The 19,531-nt window shown below is 45.4% G+C and overlaps 1 protein-coding gene across 2 annotated transcripts in view; it reads right to left on the bottom strand.

Moving 5' to 3' along the window:
- The window catches only part of LOC144500997 (kelch-like protein 10), a 29,533-nt gene extending 12,097 nt beyond the window's left edge, over positions 1-17,436 (bottom strand). For both annotated transcript variants that reach the window (XM_078224503.1, XM_078224502.1), the window contains exons 1-3: positions 17,347-17,436; positions 9,395-9,884; positions 6,822-7,439 (exon numbers count right to left, since the gene is read on the bottom strand). In XM_078224503.1, coding sequence (XP_078080629.1) covers positions 6,822-7,439; positions 9,395-9,884; positions 17,347-17,429 — 1,191 coding nt within the window. In that variant the 5' untranslated portion in view covers positions 17,430-17,436. The remainder of the gene's footprint in view (positions 1-6,821; positions 7,440-9,394; positions 9,885-17,346) is intronic.
- Positions 17,437-19,531: the final 2,095 nt, after the last annotated feature.

Consider the following 19,531-nt stretch of genomic DNA (forward strand, 5'->3'; position numbering starts at 1 on the left):
GCTATATTTTCAAAATCTGCCTTAAATAACTTGGAACCAAACACAATTAGTACATCAATATCTGAATTCCAACGATAAAAGGAAAATACTGTGAATGCTAGAATCTGAAACAAAAACAGAAATTGCTGGATAAACTCAGATCTGTGGAGAGAGAAGCAGAGTTAACACTTCATCAGAGCTTTCGTTTATGTTGGAGACTCATGCGGACTGGGTTTTTCCAGCATTTTCTGTTTTTGTGTTTGAATTCCACAGAATTGAGTAATAGACCTGCTCAGTGCCAAATGGAATCAGGCTCAGAGTTTGCTGGTGTGGGCACAGTGACAGATTCGGAACTCCTCTTGGCTTTGTGGAGCTGTAACATGCTCTATTCCTCTACACCTCTGGCTTCACTGTGATGTTGTATTACTTGCAGGGCTCTGGGGTAAGAGCAGGAGAGTGGGGCTAATTGGAAGCTAGCAGAGACATGATGGGCTGGTCACTATTTCCTCTGCTGTATCATTCCAGGATTCTGCAGTCTCTGTAACTTCAGTCTAACTTTGAAGATATTTATTAGTATTTCAGGTTATTTGAGAACATATTTAAAAACTAAAGTAAAGACTCAAGACAGCTTTAATAATTTAGCAAAAGCAAAACACTGCAAATGCTGGAAATCGGAAATGAAAACAGAAAATGCTGGAAAAACTCAGCAGGTCTGGCAGCATCTGTGGAGAGAGAAACAGAGTTAACGTTCTGAGTCCAATATGACTCTTCTTCAAAACTATTAATAATTTATTTTGTCCCCTCTGTACATCCTGCATTTCTTCCCATTCTTTTCAACACAGATCTTTAATCTATAAGAAACCCCAGCACTCAGAAACTTACCCAAACCTTTCAGGTGTGAATCCAGAAACTGTCAAAGCAGCTGACATCACAACAGAGTCTAATCATATTGTCACACAACAGTCACACATATTGTAGCAACAGGAACCTTGGCTAATTCCACTATGCCACCAATCTTGGTGTCATCTGCAAACTTACTAACCATGCCCCCTATATTCTCATCCAAATCATTAATATAAATGACAAATAACAGTGGACCCAGCACTGATCCCTGAGGCACACCGCTGGTCACAGGCCTCCAGTTTGAAAAACAACCCTCTACAACCACCCTCTGGCTTCTGTCATCAAGCCATTTTGTATCCATTTAGCTACCTCACCCTGGATCCCGTGAGATTTAACCTTATGCAACAACCTACTATGCGGTTGTCAAAGGCCTTGCTAAAGTCCATGTCGACAACATCAACTGCTCTGCCCTCATCTACCTTCTTGGTTACCCCTTCAAAAAACTCAATCAAATTTGTGAGACATGATTTTCCACTCACAAAGCCACACTGACTGTCCCTAATCAGTCCTTGCATCTCTAAATGCCTGTAGATCCTGTCTCTCAAAATAACTTATTGGAGGGGAATTTACAGGTGGGTGGTGTCCCCAAGTATCTGCTGTCCTTGTCTTTCTAGATGGAAGTGGTCGTGGGTTTGGAAGGTGCTGTCTAAGGATCTTTGGTGAATTGCTGCAGTGCATCTTGTAGATAGTACACACTGCTGCTACTGAGCGTTGGTGGTGGAGGGATTGAATGTTTGTAAATTTGGCGCCAATCAAGCGGGCTGCTTTGTCCTGGATGGTGTCAAGCTCCTTGAGTGTCGTTGGAGCTGCACCCATCCAGGCAAGTCTTGGCAGCAACATCAAAAGACATTGAAACAAGAGTCACACCAGCCGTTGCATTTACCACTGGAGAAAATTGTAACTATTTTTTTAAATTTACAAAGTGGTTAAAAACTGTTCCTTCTGTGGGTTCTGAATGAGGACTCAAAGCTTTATTTTGGTTGCATGTCTGGAACTAGCTCTTTGATGACTCATTTCCAGAGTCCTGTTTCTATTTTTCTACATTTATTCTGCCTCCCTGTAAGTACTGATTATTCTTCGTACCGACGTCAATTCCAGGAGGAGATGGAATGGAGATGAAGGACTAATTTACACTAAAGGGAATAGTTTTGTTCAATGATAATGCTATCTCAGCTTGAATGTTCCTAGTTATCTCTGGAGGTGGTTAATGAGGTATTGGAGGAAAGGTTCAGAATTTAAAGGGCACTTTGGACATTTGATTGTTTGTGTTTTGCGGCACAGTGGTTAGCACTGCTGCCTCACCGCGCCAGGGACCCGGGTTCGATTTCCGGCTTGGGTCACCTGTCTGTGTGGAGTTTGCACCTTCTCCCCGTGTCTGTGTGGGTTTCCTCTGGGTGCTCCGGTTTCCTCCCACAGTCTGAAAGACATGCTGATTAGGTGCATTGACCCGAACAGGCGTCGGAGTGTGGGGACTAGGGGAATTTCACAGTAACTTCATTGCAGTGTTAATGTAAGCCTTACTTGTGACTAATCAATAAACTTTACTTTTACTTTAAAATGTGTGAAGAGTAAGCGAGCAGTGAGTGGGTAATCGAGTCTGACCATTGCTCAGGTACAAGCTACCGATTGGCAACATTGATGATCATTTGCAGATAATCACTTCAACCATCCCATTCTTCCCTTACTGATAAATCGCCATTGGCCTGAAGCATTCGCTTGATTTCTCTCCCTGTATCTGCTGCCTGACTTGCTGAATGTTTCCAACATTCAATTCATTTTTTCACCCCAATTTCCTGACCTATCCTAACACTTGAAACAAGCTCCAAACCTCGGCACAGTCTTTCACAACCAATGTTCTCATCAAAGGTCATCGATCTGAAACATTAACTGTACTTATTCTCTCCACAGTTGCCGTCTAACCGTTTTGAGTATTTCAGCATTTTCTTAGTTTATCACATTTCCAGCATCTGTGCTATTTTCCTTCCATGTTGCTGATAAACGTTGGACTTCAAACAGTAATCGGCCCAATCAAGAACCTTCCTAAAAATCACATTCACAAAACAGTTTGGCCGCATTGTAAACTCCGTGGAGTATGTGAGAATGTGAGAGGTCACAGTTTCGGCGGGGAGTTAGACTGACTTGGATTAAGAGAGTGGGGAAAGGTTACAATTGTTGGCAAGATTTTCTGATCGTTGCACCATGTTGGTTGGATCGCTGAATAACTCTGGATGTTTGCAGAGTGAGTTTCGATGAAAGGCTCAGAGAGTTTGTCAGACGATACGACACTTTTTGGGAGTATCACTGTGATTTCCATCGATATTACACTGGGGATCAGAGTCTGTAGCGTCATGCTACAGAGGGTAAGGTAATGGGCTAAATACTGATCTTCAACCTCTGGGGCCTGGATTCAAATCCAGTCTGGACAAAGCGCTGAAGATTCCTGAGTTTGTGACCCCAAGGCTGATGTGAAATGAGTTTCAGACACCTCAAACCAATTTCACTGGACATGGATATAGACACACATTGAGGATCTGGTGACAGTGAAGAGCAGTGGGAACTACCATGCTGAACCACTGGGTGGCTTCACAAGCTGCTGGAGTGTCCATTTCCCAACACTAATGTTATCCTCAACTTGGGAACAAAAAGATTGTATCCCTGATGAAATGAAAGCTTAACCCCAGCATTTCTGACCTTCCCTTTAATTCTCGAGCTGGCAGAGGAGAGGAGCTCTGTGACTTTAGAGGTGTTGCTTTTCCGTGTGAGGTTCTTTATTCTGCGGGTTCATACAGGGGTATGACCCAAGCTTCCAGCTACCCCCCCGCGATACCTCACCCAGGTGGGCATCTGTGAACCTAGACACTCAGGGTATTGGCCATTGAAGCAAAAAGGGTTACATCAGATCGGCCGCTCATTACATGGTCAATGGAGTTAAATATCAGATGCTGCGTGTAATGGGCAGCACGGCGGTGGCACAGTGGTTAGCACTGCTGCTTCACAGCGCCTGGGACCTGGGTTTAATTCCGGCCTTGGGTGACTGGCTGTGTGGAGTTTGCACGTTCTCCCTGTGTCTGCATGGGTTTCCTCCCACAGTCCAAAGATGTGCAGGTTAGGTGGATTGGCCATGCTAAATTGACTCTTAATGTCCCAAGATGCCTAGGTTAGGGGTAAATGTGTTAAGCCTGGGTAAGAATCAGTGCAGGCTTGATGGGCCGAATGGCCTCCTTCTGCATTGTAGGGATTCTGTGATTCTATCAATCCACCATCACCTGTTTTACACTGCCATTCGAGATGAAATTTTACCCAAGTGTCCGTTATGGAGAGCTCTGAGCCACATGTTTGGCCATGATGTGGGGATGCCGGCGTTGGACTGGGGTAAACACAGTAAGAAGTCTCACACCAGGTTAAAATCCAACAGGTTTATTTGGTAGCAAAAGCCACTAGCTTTCAGAGTGCTGCTTCTTCATCAGGTGAGTGGGATTTCAGTTCACAAACAGGGCATATAGAGACACAAACTCAATTTACAAAATAGTGATTGGAATGCGAGTCTTTACAGGTAATCAAGTCTTAAAGGTACAGACAATGTGAGTGGAGAGAGGGTTAAGCACAGGTTAAAGAGATGTGTATTGTCTCCAACCAGTACAGTTAGTGAGATTTTGCAAGCCCAGGAAAGTCACCAGGCAAGAGTGTTCTCTTCCTGTTGGGGAACACTTCAGCAGTCACGGGCATTCGGCCTCTGATCTTCAGGTAAGCGTTCTCCAAGGCAGCCTTCACGACACACGACAACGCAGAATCGCTGAGCAGAGACTGATAGCCAAGTTCCACACACGAGGACGGCCTCAACCGAGATCTTGGGTTCATGTCACACTATCTGTAACCCCCACGACTTGCCTGGGCTTGCAAAATCTCACTAACTGTCCCAGCTGGAGACAATACACATCTCTTTAACCTGTGCTTAACCCTCTCTCCACTCACATTGTCTGTACCTTTAAGACTTGATTACCTGTAAAGACTCGCATTCCAACCATTATTTTGTAAATTGAGTTTGTGTCTTTATATGCCCTGTTTGAGAACTGAAACCCCACTTACCTGATGAAGGGCTCTGAAAGCTAGTGGCTTTTGCTACCAAATAAACCTGTTGGACTTTAACCTGGTGTTGTGAGACTTCTTACCACATGTTTGGGCCATTGGGGGTATGTTGTATACAACGCGCAGAGTCCAGATTGAGAATTGAAATGGAGAGATTCTCCAGATTGTAAATTGTAGATAATTCACACCCGGACACCTGTGTGAATGCAGAAACCCGAGAGCTAAGCTTTATCCCAGCAATGATTGGTTAGTGTTTGAAACGAAATGGATTGGCTGACTCCTCCACCTCTCGCCAGGGATGAACCAATCAGCAGCTCCCTAACCATAAGATACCAGGGTCATTGTGAGTTGGGGTGCTGGGAGGTTGGGAATGAGTCTGGGTGAACCTCCCAACAGAACTAGGGGGTCACAGTTTGAGGATAAGGGATAAACCTTTTAGAACTGAGGTGAGGAGAAATTTCTTCACCCAGAGGGTGGTAAATGTGTGGAATTCACTCCCACAGAATGTAGTTGAGGCCAAAACGTTGTTTGATTCCAAGAATAAAATAAGATATAGTTCTTGGGGCTAAAGGGATGGGGGGGGGTCAGGATATTGAATTCGATGACCAGCCATGATCAAAATGAATGGTGGAGCAGGCTCGAAGGGCCAAATGGCCTCCTCCTGCTTCATGTTTCCATGTTTCTATGAGCTTGGGTGCTGGAAAATGGAAGTGGGTTTGGTGCTGGGGGATTGGGAATGAGTCTGGGTGCTGGGGAATTGGGAATGGGAGGTTGGGAATGAGTCTGGGTGCTGGGGATTGGGAATGGGTCTGGGAGGTTGGGAATGAGTCTGGGTGCTGGGGATTGGGAATGAGGCTGGGTGCTGGGGAATTGGGAATGGGTCTGGGAGGTTGGGAATGAGTCTGGGTGCTGGGGATTGGGAATGAGGCTGGGTGCTGGAGATTGGGAATGGGTCTGGGAGGTTGGGAATGGGTCTGGGTGCTGGGGATTGGGAATGGGTCTGGGTGCTGGGGAATTGGGAATGAGTCTGGGTGCTGGAGATTGGGAATGGGTCTGGGTGCTGGAGGTTGGGAATGAGTCTGGGTGCTGGAGATTGGGAATGGGTCTGGGTGCTGGAGATTGGGAATGGGTCTGGGTGCTGGAGGTTGAGAATGAGTCTGGGTGCTGGGGAATTGGGAATGGGAGGTTGGGAATGAGTCTGGGTGCTGGGGATTGGGAATGAGGCTGGGTGCTGGGGAATTGGGAATGGGTCTGGGAGGTTGGGAATGAGTCTGGGTGCTGGGGATTGGGAATGAGGCTGGGTGCTGGGGAATTGGGAATGGGTCTGGGAGGTTGGGAATGAGTCTGGGTGCTGGGGATTGGGAATGAGGCTGGGTGCTGGAGATTGGGAATGGGTCTGGGAGGTTGGGAATGGGTCTGGGTGCTGGGGATTGGGAATGGGTCTGGGTGCTGGGGAATTGGGAATGAGTCTGGGTGCTGGAGATTGGGAATGGGTCTGGGTGCTGGAGGTTGGGAATGAGTCTGGGTGCTGGAGATTGGGAATGGGTCTGGGTGCTGGAGATTGGGAATGGGTCTGGGTGCTGGAGGTTGAGAATGAGTCTGGGTGCTGGAGAATTGGGAATGAGGCTGGGTGCTGGAGATTGGGAATGGGTCTGGGAGGTTGGGAATGGGTCTGGGTGTTGGGGATTGGGAATGAGGCTGGGTGCTGGGGAATTGGGAATGAGGCTGGGTGCTGGAGGTTGGGAATGGGTCTGGGAGGTTGGGAATGGGTCTGGGTGTTGGGGATTAGAATTGCCATTACAAAGAGGCTGTTGGCCTTTCTAAGGGCCCTGCAGAGTGAATCCTCCCATTACCTTTCCGTGCAGGGTCGTGGCGCTGGCGTCGCTGCGTTGTTCGTGCATTGGCGCAATCAACGTCCACTGGTTAGTTTCGGGTTCGTATCTCTCGGCTGTGTTGAGACGGACGTAACCATCGAACCCGCCCATGGCGTAGATGAAGGTGTCGAGGACAGTGACACTGACATAGCAGCGGCGGGAGTGCATGGGAGCCACTTGCTGCCAGCTCCGCTTCACCGGGTCAAAGCGCTTGACGCTGTTGAAATAATCGACGCTGTCGAAGCCGCCGATGATGTAGACAAAGCCGTTCAGATAGGCGGCTCCATGGTAAGCCCGGGGACTCTCCTCCTCGCAGGTCACATTCACCCAGCGGTCTGCTCGGGCATCGTAAGCCTCGATAGCGTTAGTGGGGCTTCCCCCACTCCAGCCCCCGATAGCGAACAGGATGGAATAGGGCAGCCGAGGTCTGGTCAACGGGTTGCGGAAATCCGAGTTGGAAGGTCCGTTCATGTTGAGGTCGTACATGGCCTTCAGTGCGTTAATGATGATGGGTTTACAATCATCGTTGTCCTTCACATAGTCATTATTCTTAACATTGTTCATGAAATATTCGGCGTTCATTAAAGCCAGTCTCACCTGGGGGGAGAAATGCTCATTAACATCAACTTAAAGAACACAACTCTCAACTTCCCCCAACCCCCACCGTGCTTTGGGACAGTGCCTTCCATCACCCACCGGCGCTACAACAATGCAGGGTTTCTATCATTGTCCAATCTGGAGATCTGTCACATGAGAACCGGTCAAACTGACCCATCACCGCCCATCACATTTCAAATCTTTCTTCCCTATTGGGTGGGGCAAGATTGGAAATGTAATTTCTGCTCTCAATTCTCAGCCATTTGGACGGAGAAATTATCCCCCCCCCCCCCCCACCCGAGATACAGAGAGAGGGGGTAAACCCAGCCTGCACCCTGCCCCCCCTGAGCTACAGAGAGGGGGAGAAATCCAGCCTACTCACTGCCTCCCTGAGCTACAGAGAGGGGGTAAACCCAGCCTACTCACTGCCCCCCTGAGCTATAGACAGAGGGGGTAAACCCAGCCTCCTCACTGTCCCCTGAACTACAGAGAGGGGGTAATCCCAGCCTGCTCACTGCCCCCCTGAGCTACAGAGAGAGGGGGTATTCCCAGCCTGCTCACTGCCCCCCTGAGCTACACAGGGGGTAATCCCAGCCTGCGCACTGCCCCCCTGAGCTACACAGGGGGTAAACCCAGCCTGCTAACTGCCCCTTATGGGAAAGCACAGCTCAGGAGGATAACTTGGTTCTAGTTTACAAATGGACTCATTAGCCTCCTCCAGCACTCCCCATCGAGGCTCAGCCGCAAGGAATTACCATTTGGATGATGTCCCAGTGGGAGTCAGCACCTTTGGGGGCAAAGGCGAGGAAAACAGTAAAAGAAATGGATCGGCGGGGGAAGGTTATGGTAACTGGGTAAGTGACCCCCTTACCGCAGGAGATGGAGGTTTGCAGCTGCTGTCTGTATTCATGTGAGTGTGGAGCTGGTGGACAACCGAACCAAATAAAGGCTTTATCTTTGTTTACCTCAGTTCTTCATACTGAGACAGACCTGGTTATCTGATTATCCAGGGATATCTCATTATAGTATGGTTATTAGACTGGCACACTCCCAGTTTAGGATGAGGCTGCATGTGACCAATCAGTGGGAAAGGCCACCTTCTAAGGTCCACCCTCCATAAATACACGGAGACACTGGAAACCAATGCAAAACTCTCATAACCAGAGACTATTTCACATGAAATGTAAAGATAAAATTAGGATAAATAAATTAGGATAAATAAATATAACCTCTAATTGTAAGTGTACCGAGTAACCTTACAGTGCACACACACTGTTATATTGAAATAAATAAATGTACTTGCACTTTATATACGGTCAAATTTGAATTGTCATGTTACTTTTGCAAGATTTTACAAATAAAGTATATTTTAACGAAGGATTCTTCCACCCATTTATCATCAATCTGCAGAGATTAAAGAAAGAAACTAAAAGAGTCACAAAAATGAATTAAATGGTTAATGGGTTCCCGCTCCAATGTTCAGAACCCAAGGTTGGTTCCTCCAACTAATGAATTCCTCATCCTATCAGAACTGGGTCCTTCCTCACAAAGAGGACAGCTATGTGTCACTGTGATGAAGATCCCCTCAACCCTCTCCACTAGGGATAAGTTAATGAGTACAGAAAACCTTTGATTTTTTTAAAAGACCACCAAATCTTGAAGCTAAATGTTATATTTGAACTATACATTACCGATCTATTTCAATCAAATGTTGTTCCCAGTTATTACCAAGCTAATGGCAGCTTTATGCTGTGGCCTATTGCTAACTAACAATTGAATTGAAATAGCCGCATTGTAGAACTGACAAAACTAGCAAGAGAGAAAAGCAATGTTCCTAATTTTTATAGGTGTGAGATGAAGGGACAATATGTTAATCCATGGCTCCAGCCAATCTCTCTTTTACAACAAAAATATTTAATTGACACAAATGAAGATACATTTAGCTCCTCATGTACCTTAGGCAGCAGTATGACAATGCACTTTTTCCTGATGTCTGGGTCTTGGGCAATCCACTTGAGAATGGCATCAAACACTACATCTTCTTGTTTCACATTCAACTCATCCTTCTCAATGATGTCTCTGAGCTCAAAGGCTGACAGTTCTAGGAACTCCTCACTCACCTTCACTATCTCCTCAAAATGGTGCAGGATATACATGTAGGCTTTGTGTCGAAGCTCTGGGCAGAAGTAGTAGTCTGCAAATTTGCAGATCCCAATGCAGTTTTCCAGGCATAACTGGGATTCAAGGAATTCACAACAAGCTCTGACAATGCCCAGAACGTTGAACTGATCTGCAGCAGCCAGGAGTCTCTCGACATTCTCCACAGTGACTGGTACGGTCCGAGTGTATGCATATTCTATAATGAGCTTCATCATGTCAGGAGATACCCCTGGGATGTTGTATACCTTCTTCTCTATGCTGTTCCAGCCACTAGTAAATAGGGCCCTGCAGAGTGAAAGATGCAGAAATCTTAGGATAAATAAAAGTACAATTGTACCCAACCATTCCATCTTTCAGATGTTGGAGCTGCTCTATACTAATCCATTTGTGGATACTTTGGTACAACCATGCTTATAATAAGAAAGACAAAGATAAGAACTAATTCATGCAAGATTATTTAAATCCACACTAAATCTCCAATGTGGTCCCTGCCCAGGAATGATTTGGCTGTGGTGCCTTTCCAACTTGCAAACATCCTTTTCTCACCCATTTTCTTGCTGTTTCATGGTTCACTCCATACCAGCTGGACTGCAGAACTACACCAACATTTTGCATTTAGTAAAACATCCTCGGGTTTTTCACAAGAACATTATTAATTTTGACACCGAGTGACATCCAAATGTTAAGAGAGGTGACCAATAGAATGATCATGAAGGTAGGATTTAAGGAGGGTTGCGAAGGAACAAAGCTTGCTTTTGAGAGGGAATTCCAAAACTTAGGACCCAGAGAGCTGAAGACATGGCCACCAATGAATGGTAGGTTGGAGAAATTAAATCGAAAAATGTTGGAAATGCTTAGCAGGCCAGACTGTATCTGTGGAGAGACAAACAGAGTTAATATTTCAGGTCCGGGTGAAAGGTCACAGACCTGAAACAGGGGTTGGAGTTTTACTGGCCCACCCGCCACAGGAATTGGAGCGGAGCATGGGAAGGTCCATTGACCTTGGGTGAGATTTTATGGTTTTGGGATGAGTGAGGTCATAAAATCCCACCTCTATTTTTAATTTCTCTCCACAGACGCTGCCTGACCTGCTGAGTATTTCCAGCATTTTGTTTCTGTTTCAGGTTTGCAGCATCTGGACTATTTTGGGGTTTTTTTTATTACTGGATTCAAGGAACCTGGGGGTGTAAGAGAGACCAGAAATAGGGAGTGCAGAGTCCTCAGAAGGTTGTAGGGTTGGAAGAGGTTACAGAGGTAAGGAGGGGCAAGGCCATGGAGGGGTGAACACAAAGATTAAAATGAGTCCAGTCATGGAGTGATGGGTGGACTGAATTTGATGCAAGTTTGGATAAAGGCAACAGAATTTTTTTTAAATTCATTCGTGGGACATGGGCATCACTGGCTGGCCAGCATGTACTGCCCTAGTTGCCCTTGGAGGGCAATTGAGAGGCAACCACATTGCTGTAGCTCTGAAGTCACTTGTCGGCCAGACCAGGTAAGGATGGCAGATTTCCTTCCCTAAAGGACATTAGTGAACCAGATGGGTTTTTCCAACAATTGACAATGGTTTCATGGTCATCAGCAAGATTCTTAATTCCAGACTTTTTTTTTAATTGAATTCAAATTCCACTATCTGCTATGGTGGGATTCGAACCCAGGTCCCCAGAACATTGGCTGAGTTTCTGGATTAATAGGCTAGTGATAATACCGCTAGGCCGTCAGCTCTCCATTTCAGATGAGGTCAGGTTTATGGAGGCCAGTTTGAACAATTGAGTCCGATGAGGTGGGTTTGAACAGCAGATGGGCTGAAGCAGGGGCAATGTTGGAAGTAAGTGGTCTTGGTAATGGAGCAGATGAGGTGGTGATCGGATGCTGAGCTCCAGGTCATGGACAATGGTAAGGTTCCAAACTGCAACCGTGGGTCTTCCAACTGTTTAATTGGAGGAAATTTCTGATCATCCAATACCGGATGCTGGACAAGAACCGCGTGACAGAGCCAGGATGCAGAGGGAGTGTTCTCAGTGGAACCTGCTGTGTGGTTAGATGATGTAAAGGAGCAGCATGCCAATAGGAACTAGCAGGTAACTAAGAGAGCTCCTTCTGGGACAACAGAGCGACAGGTGGAGAGCTGGAGTAGAAAGCGAAGCAGGAAATTCTCTTGTTGCAACTGGATAGATAAAAATCCTGCAGTTCGTTTTAGCAACATCCTACTGGCGAAAGGGAATATTCTGGTCTTTGGTGTGTTATGAAGTTCTGTCTTCAGATTAACACCTTGTCAGCTGGGCGCTACTTCAATCCTGTTGCATTAAAAAGATTGCAACTTATCATTGGACGAATTCTGAATTTCACTTTGAATGAGTTGAGTTTGGAATGATATTTCGGGGTGAATTACCTCGCAACACTTCTTTACCTCAGGCCTACAGCTCTCACTAAGTGGAATGGGGATACGGAGGAAGCCTATCTGCTCCAGTTACTGACCGAAAGTAGGAGCTGCAGCTACACAAGATGTTCTTGTGGGCGTTGAAGTCGATGCCGTTCACCCTGATAACCACGTCGCACAGTTTGCCCTCAAGTCGAAGCTCGTTGAAGATGGTACAAGCCATGGCGCTCATCTTTCTCTCCATGGTGCTCTGCCTTAACTGCCGGGTTGATGTTGAGGGTTCCTCCATAGTGAAGGCTCCAAAGTGGGAGCAGAAGGAGCTGTTCCCAAAGATATTGGGCGGATTGGGTCAGTGTGTGAACTGTGGTTGTCACGACTTGTGTTTTCAGCGGCGCTGCTCAGGATTCCAGAACGCCTCCAATTGTAACATCACTAAAGTCTGCTGGACTTCCATCTGATGACATGGACAATCAAAGGTCCTTGCCTCAGGTCAGTGAGTGATCATTCAACATCTACTGGTCCGGGAGTCAGTCCTGTATCCCGCTTACAGTCTCCAAGAGACCCCGCCGATAACTCCTTGCTCTTATCAACTCACATGGTGGATTGTGGCCAGTCCTGGCTGTGTGTGTGTAGCCTTATTATTGTCTGTTCTCATAACGTAAACATGAGGGGGGACGTTTTAAAATGACATAACAAAAGACAATATTTGCCATTTACCGTCTGCCCGATAACTAACTTCAAAAGGTGAAAACACCGGGAGGGATTCGGTCCAATCGCCGTTAAAAAGGTGGAGAGAATGTTCCCGGGAAAAGCAATCCACCAATCCCAACCCACTGGAGTTATCTGGAATTCTACACAGCGAATGGACAAGGCGACACTGAGGCCAGGATATTTTGGATACTTTGTGTAAATTACAGAAATGAGATTCAAGGTGAACGGATGTTTTCCGGGCATTAGGAGGATACGGTGGGATTCACAGAATGGGTACCATAGAAACTAGAAGCAGGAGTAGGCCGTTCGGCCCTTCGAGTCTGCCCCACCATTCATTTTGATCATGGCTGATCATCGAATTCAATATCCTGATCCCCCCCTTCCCCGCCCCTTCCCCGCCCCCCATATCCCTTGATCCCTTTAGCCCCAAGAGCTATATGTAATTTCTTGAAATCACACAACCTTTTGGCCTCAACTACTTTCTGTGGTAGTGAATTCCACACATTCACCACCCTCTGAGTGAAGAAATTTTTCCTCACCTCTGTCCTAAAAGGTTTACCCCTTATCCTCAAACAATGGCACCTTGTTCTGGACTCCCCCGCCATTGGGAACATTGCAAAGCACCGGCCGTTTGATTCCCCACTTTAAATTCCGCCTTTCGCCTACTAATGACCCTCTTTTCAAATTCGCCTGTCCCACCCCATTGGAAGTCACCAACATGCATCATGAAAACTCTGGCCAATTTTCCTCCAGACTTCCAGTAGAACATTGCAGGATCTGCTTTTAAATGGACACAGCCAATTTTCAGCAATACAGATTATACAGAAAAATACCAACCCCTTGATGACTCACTCAGTCCGAATCGCATTTGTTCAATTTCCACAGCTGTCTGTACCTCCCTCTTTGGCTGGCTTCAAAAAATATTTTCTTTGAAATGTTTCACCCTGCAGAAATGCTGCTTTAATATCTATCGACTCACATTCCCAATTATTCGAGGCTAGGACGGCGAAGAAAATTTTCAGTCTTACTTTCCCTGCTGTGGATGAATCAACCCTAATGTCTCTCCCCTCCAAGTGTTCCTCATAGCCACAGGTTACTAATCTGGCTTTAGCTTTATACGTCCCATCTTGCAAAACTTTCTCTGTGCAAACCCACCTATGGGACAAAGCAGGCTGCTCTTCATCTGCTACCTCGGTGTACACCCCAAACTCTTTCCAACTGTCCAATTCTCTTTCTTTGGCCTTTCTTATTTCCATCAGCTCCATTTTATTGGCAGCCACTAAAATTTCCCCATCATGGGGGTCTTCTTCTCCTATTGCTGTCCCTGGTTTGATTCCGAGCCTTCCTCATTAAATTTCAGCCTCCACTGCTGTGCCTGTTTCTGTCAGGGTTGCTACTCTCAGATCGCTGTTCTCTGTTGCCACAACTTTGGTCACAGATTTGTGATTTTTTCCTGGGTTCATGAGTGCTTACTGTCTCATCCTCGGGACTGAGATCTCACTTTTTTGGCTTCCATCTTTCCACCCCATTTTCACAACCTATAGCTTTCGCTTTTTGCCCTTGCTCTTGGATGTTGAGCCAGTGTTTATATTTTCCTGAGGCTTTTCCTGCTCTTCCGATTTATAGTGGCATCCCTCCACTCACTTGACCCTTCAGGTATATACGATACCATTGTGCCCACCTTGGGTAACTGAACCTTTGAAATATTGGCTTCATCCCCTGCCTCACTGCTACTTAGCTGATCATCAGATTCCCTCTCATCTATAGCTAAGTGATCATCATAGTTGCCCAAGGGGAGTGTGTGTGAGGTACAAGGTGCCTCTTATATTTCAACATCTTGTTCGGATGCTTCAAATTCATAATGAATTCCCACCACTCAGAGTGGGATTTGTGGAAAGATAAAGAAAAGGGCGACTATAAAACTGTAAGAAGTTTAACAACACCAGGTTAAAGTCCAACAGGTCTTGAAACTGCCAGACTCTGCTAGGGGGTTTTGTTTAATCAACTTAGATGTAGAATTCACTTTCTCAATAGGGAGCAAGTTTGTTAGTAGTTGTAATTCGGTGTTTTAAATACTTTGTAGTTTTAAAGGTATGAGTAATACCTTTCATTAATCCATAAAAATAAATCTTCTATACATTTTTAGAAGTTAAACAAAGAAACTTAGATGCACAGTTACAGAGTGCCCCTTTGATACTAAACATATGTTAGATATATTCTTTTAAAGCACCCAACTGTTGGAATCACAAGACCATAAAGGAAACTTAATTGCCTCACCAGACACCTTATCAGAAACAACTGATGCAAAAGTGAGTTTTAATGAAGCTGCCTTCACAGTTTCTAATCAAAACAGAGTCAGAAAGATATTAATGTCACAGCCAATGAAAGAGTTATGGTCGGGGACTTAGTGGGAACTGACAGGAATTAATGGTAACATGATGACACTCCTCAACATTGTGGGTAGTAATAAAAAGCTCAGTCACTGAATTGATAAGCAATATATACACGTGTTTCATTATGTTGGCAATAAACAAACTTATCAAGGCTATAATTGGGGAATATCCTGAAGGCAAGTTGAGTTGACCACATTCCTTAGGGATTCAGTTAACTTCACTGACAAGGCCAAAAAATACTAATGGCTTTTGTAGGCCCCCCTTTATCAATTAAAGGATGCCCATGTGAGACTGTTTTAGTGAAGATGCTTTGTGAGGCTGCTATCAAAATAGAGACATGATGTCTGACATAGAACGTAGAACAGTACAGCACAGTACAGGCCCTTCAGCCCACGATGTTGTGCCGAACCTATTCCGAAATCAAGATCAAGCTATCCCACTCCCTATCATTCTGGTGTGCTCCATGTGCCTATCCAATAACCGCTTGAAAGTTCCTAAAGTGTCCGACTCCAATACCACAGCAGGCAGTCCATTCCACACCCCAACCACTCTCTTGAGTAAAGAACCTACCTCGTACATCCCTCCTATATCTCCCACCACTAAGAGACTAGAGGACAGGCTTAGGGATGATATATTGGGGAACCCACAAGGTATCGTGATCTCATAGATCAGGGTGGTTCAGTGTTTTTTCTACTGGATCAATACATAACGTATGTCATTTGTAACACTTTTGATTGGATTGTGTCCAACTGACTGTGAGCTGCAGAATTGTATAAACCAGGAAGATTTTCTTTGTCCGGTGGAGTGGTCTCTCTGATACATTGTGTCAAGCCCTTGCTAGCAAGTAAAATAAAGACAATCTGTCGGTTCAGTATCCTGTGTTAATGTGTGTGTTAAAGTCAAACTTGAAAGTTGCGATTTTGACAGTTTATACTGTCTGGTTACCGTGTTGTAGTATAACTACCTTGCCTCCAAGCCTATCACTTTATCTGACCCTTTCCACTCTTTTATAGTAGACCATTTCATCTTTTTCAAAATGTACCCCGGACAGTCTTTTGCGATGCCTTATGGCTCATATCTGCTCTGAAACCTCGACCTTAATGAAGGCCTTTCTTCCTGGATGTATGGCATTCAGATGTGCAGAAAAATTGAGCTAATGCTTGTCCCTTCTAATGCTGGAGGAGCATCGTCAATACTGATGGTAATTTTGGGTTCCTCCCGTAAACCAATTGGTACAGACTATAGCCCCCCCACCATTTGTAATGAATATATTGCATGTACCACCCATGCTAATGCGATCTACAATTTACAGCCTGGTTGATCAGCCAAAACCTTATGCAGCACATCATCTATCACTTCATGATTCCGTTCACAGAGACCATTGCTGAATGGGCTCTCCGCTGCAGTGTGCATCACCACAATATTTAAATTTTCACACACATGTTGGAACTCATCATTCACAAATTCACCCTCACTGTCCGTCAAGAATTTAGATGGTGCTCCCAACCCTGTTCCAATCCAATAAGTCATAATTTTGTCAACAATAGTCTTTTTGTCTTTGCTATAAATCACCATAGATAAACTGAATCGTGTCCATGCCCATGAAGTGTAGTAAATAGATGCTTTTGTCTTTGTCCCAAGTCTTCAAATCCATTGCCACCACATCGTTGAAATCTGAGCTAATGATAGACTCACGACTGGATGCGGAGGAGTCCTTCTATATTTTGTACAAATCTCACATTGGGCTGATATTTGCTCTATGAGGTCATTGTAGACATTATCAGCACACCTGCATCCTGCAGCAGTGCCCACAGTCTCTGTGGTGCTGAACGAGCAAAGTGCTTATGAAGTTTCAAAATAATCATCTTGTTGGCCATCAAGCTGTTGTCTGTAATTGATACTAATACATCATGAATCCTCTGGTTAGACATTTTTGGTTCACTTAAGGGAAGGCAATAGGGTGGCACGGAGGTTGGTACTGCTGCGTCACAGCACCAGGGACCCGGTTCGACACCTGGCTTGTGTCAATATCTGTGCGGAGTCTGCACATTCTCTCCGTGTCTGCGTGGGTTTCCTCCGGGTGCTCCAGTTTCCTCCCACAGTGCGAAAGACATGCTGTGTGTTGGCCGTGCTAAATTCTCCCTCAGTGTACCCAAACAGGTGCCGGAGTGTGGCAACAAGGGGATTTTCACAATAACTTCATTGCAGTGTTAATGTAAGCCTAATTGTGACTATAATAAGAAATAAATAATAATGGCCTGACCTTGTAAAATGTAGATCGACACATTTTCCAAATACCACAGCTTTGTCATGCTTCATAACGATAGTCTCCTGGGCTTTCTTCATGGCAGACCTGCTTAATAACAAAGGTATATCACTTGAACCAACATCTGTCCTTATGAATAAGCTGCTTCTTGCAATTCTACAGGGAAGTACCACCCCTTTGAAAGAAAAAGTATTATCACCCCCACATCGCAAACAGGTGGAACTGTCACATTCTTTAACTTTCGGTCTTTATGATCAAGGGGCCCCCAAATAGCAATTTAGCCAATCTTTGCTACATACAGTTGACCTACATCCAGTATCCAAAACTACAGTTGAAAGAATCTGTCATCAGCGCACGCATTAATGAGCTCAATTTTTCTGTGACCAAAACAATGCCTTCATGGTCCTTATCTTCACCACTGTCAGTTTCTACATATTCTGTTTCGGGTGTAGCTTCAAACACACGGTTTTCTCTTTTTTGGACAATTCACTGTGCAGTGAGACGGGGAAATTACATTGAAAATAGCGATTCAGCATCGCTTTACCATTTCTTTGATTTAAACGTCTTTTATCACCCTCCCATGTGTGTCTCTATCATCAAATCAGTTATGTCCAGTTTCAACATCAGGTATGTTATTAGTGTAACTGTCTCTGTTTAGGGGCCTGTGTGTGCCATTCGTCGAGAATGTGGCTGAGCTGTCATTGAATAGTCGACACTGGGCGCTATGTCATTCCAAACTGAATTGAACAAGGTGGCGGGGAACGGTTGTTTCCTGAAAACTTTCTCAATGATGTTACCATTTGATCCAAAAGGGGCTCTGTTCCTTAAATTGTACTCCCGTCATCACTGGAAGACTATCCATCTGAGGCAGACTTGCACAAGTGCAACAACTTAGGGGCCAATACCGTATCTGGAATCTCCAAATTAAATTTCATTAACCCGATACGGCCCTTATCAAAATCTATGATATATTCATAGAATCATAGAATCCTACAGTGTTGAAAGAGGCCATTCGGCCCATCGAGTTTGCACCGACCACAATCCCACCCAGGCTCTATCCCCATAATCCCATGCACTTACCCGAGCTAGTCTCCCTGACACTGAAGGGCAATTTTAGCATGGCCAATCTACTAACCCGCACATCTTTGGACTGTGGGGGGAAACTGGAGCACCCGGAGGAAACCCACACAGACACGGAGAACGTACAAACTCCACACAGTGACCCAAGCTGGGAATCGAACCCGGGTCCCTGGTGCAGTGAAGCAGCAGTAATAAGGTAGGACACACAAAGTCGCAGTGTTGGTGGCTTAAGAAAAGCTTCTACATCCTTCTCATCAAACCTTGGCAATGCTTGGACATATTTAAATACATCCCCACCAGGCTTTTGACTACGACATCGTTGCTCTTCCTCACTGCCCTCATCACTATTCTCAACTTTTCCCTTTCATCTCCGGCATTTTAAATTGATGTTCACTTTACATTGCCAGTTTCCAATGTTCAAATTCTCTCTCTTTTTCCCTTTCCCTACAAATGTAAGGTAATGCATTTTGGAAGGTCTAATACAGATAGGAAATATACAGTAAATGGCAGAACCCTTAAGAGTATTGATAGGCAGAGGGATCTGGGTGTACAGGTACACAAGTCACTGAAAGTGGCAACGCAGGTGGAGAAGGTAGTCAAGAAGGCGTACGGGATGCTTGCCTTCATCGGCTGGGGTATTGAGTTTAAAAATTGGCAAGTCATGTTGCAGCTTTATAGAACCTTAGTTAGGCTGCACTTGGAAGATAGTGTTCAATTCTGGTCGCCACACTACCAGAAGGATGTGGAGGCTTTGGAGAGGGTACAGGAAAGATTTACCAGGATGTTGCCTGGTATGGAGGGCATTAGCTATGAGGAGAGGTTGGAGAAACTTGGTTTGTTCTCACTGGAACGACGGAGGTTGAGGGGCGACCTGATAGAAGTCTACAAGATTACGAGAGGCATGGACAGAGTGGATAGTCAGAAGTTTTTTCCCAGGGTGGAAGAGTCAATTACTAGGGGGCACAGGTTTAAGGGGCAAGGGGCAAGGTTTAAAGGAGATGTACGAGGCAGAATTTTTACACAGAGGGTGGTGGCTGCCTGGAACTCGTTGCCGGGGGAGGGAGTGGAAGCGGATACGGTGAAGACTTTTAAGGGGCGTCTT

This window comes from Mustelus asterias, chromosome 11, assembly GCF_964213995.1.
Source record: "Mustelus asterias chromosome 11, sMusAst1.hap1.1, whole genome shotgun sequence".
Taxonomy (NCBI): domain Eukaryota; kingdom Metazoa; phylum Chordata; class Chondrichthyes; order Carcharhiniformes; family Triakidae; genus Mustelus; species Mustelus asterias.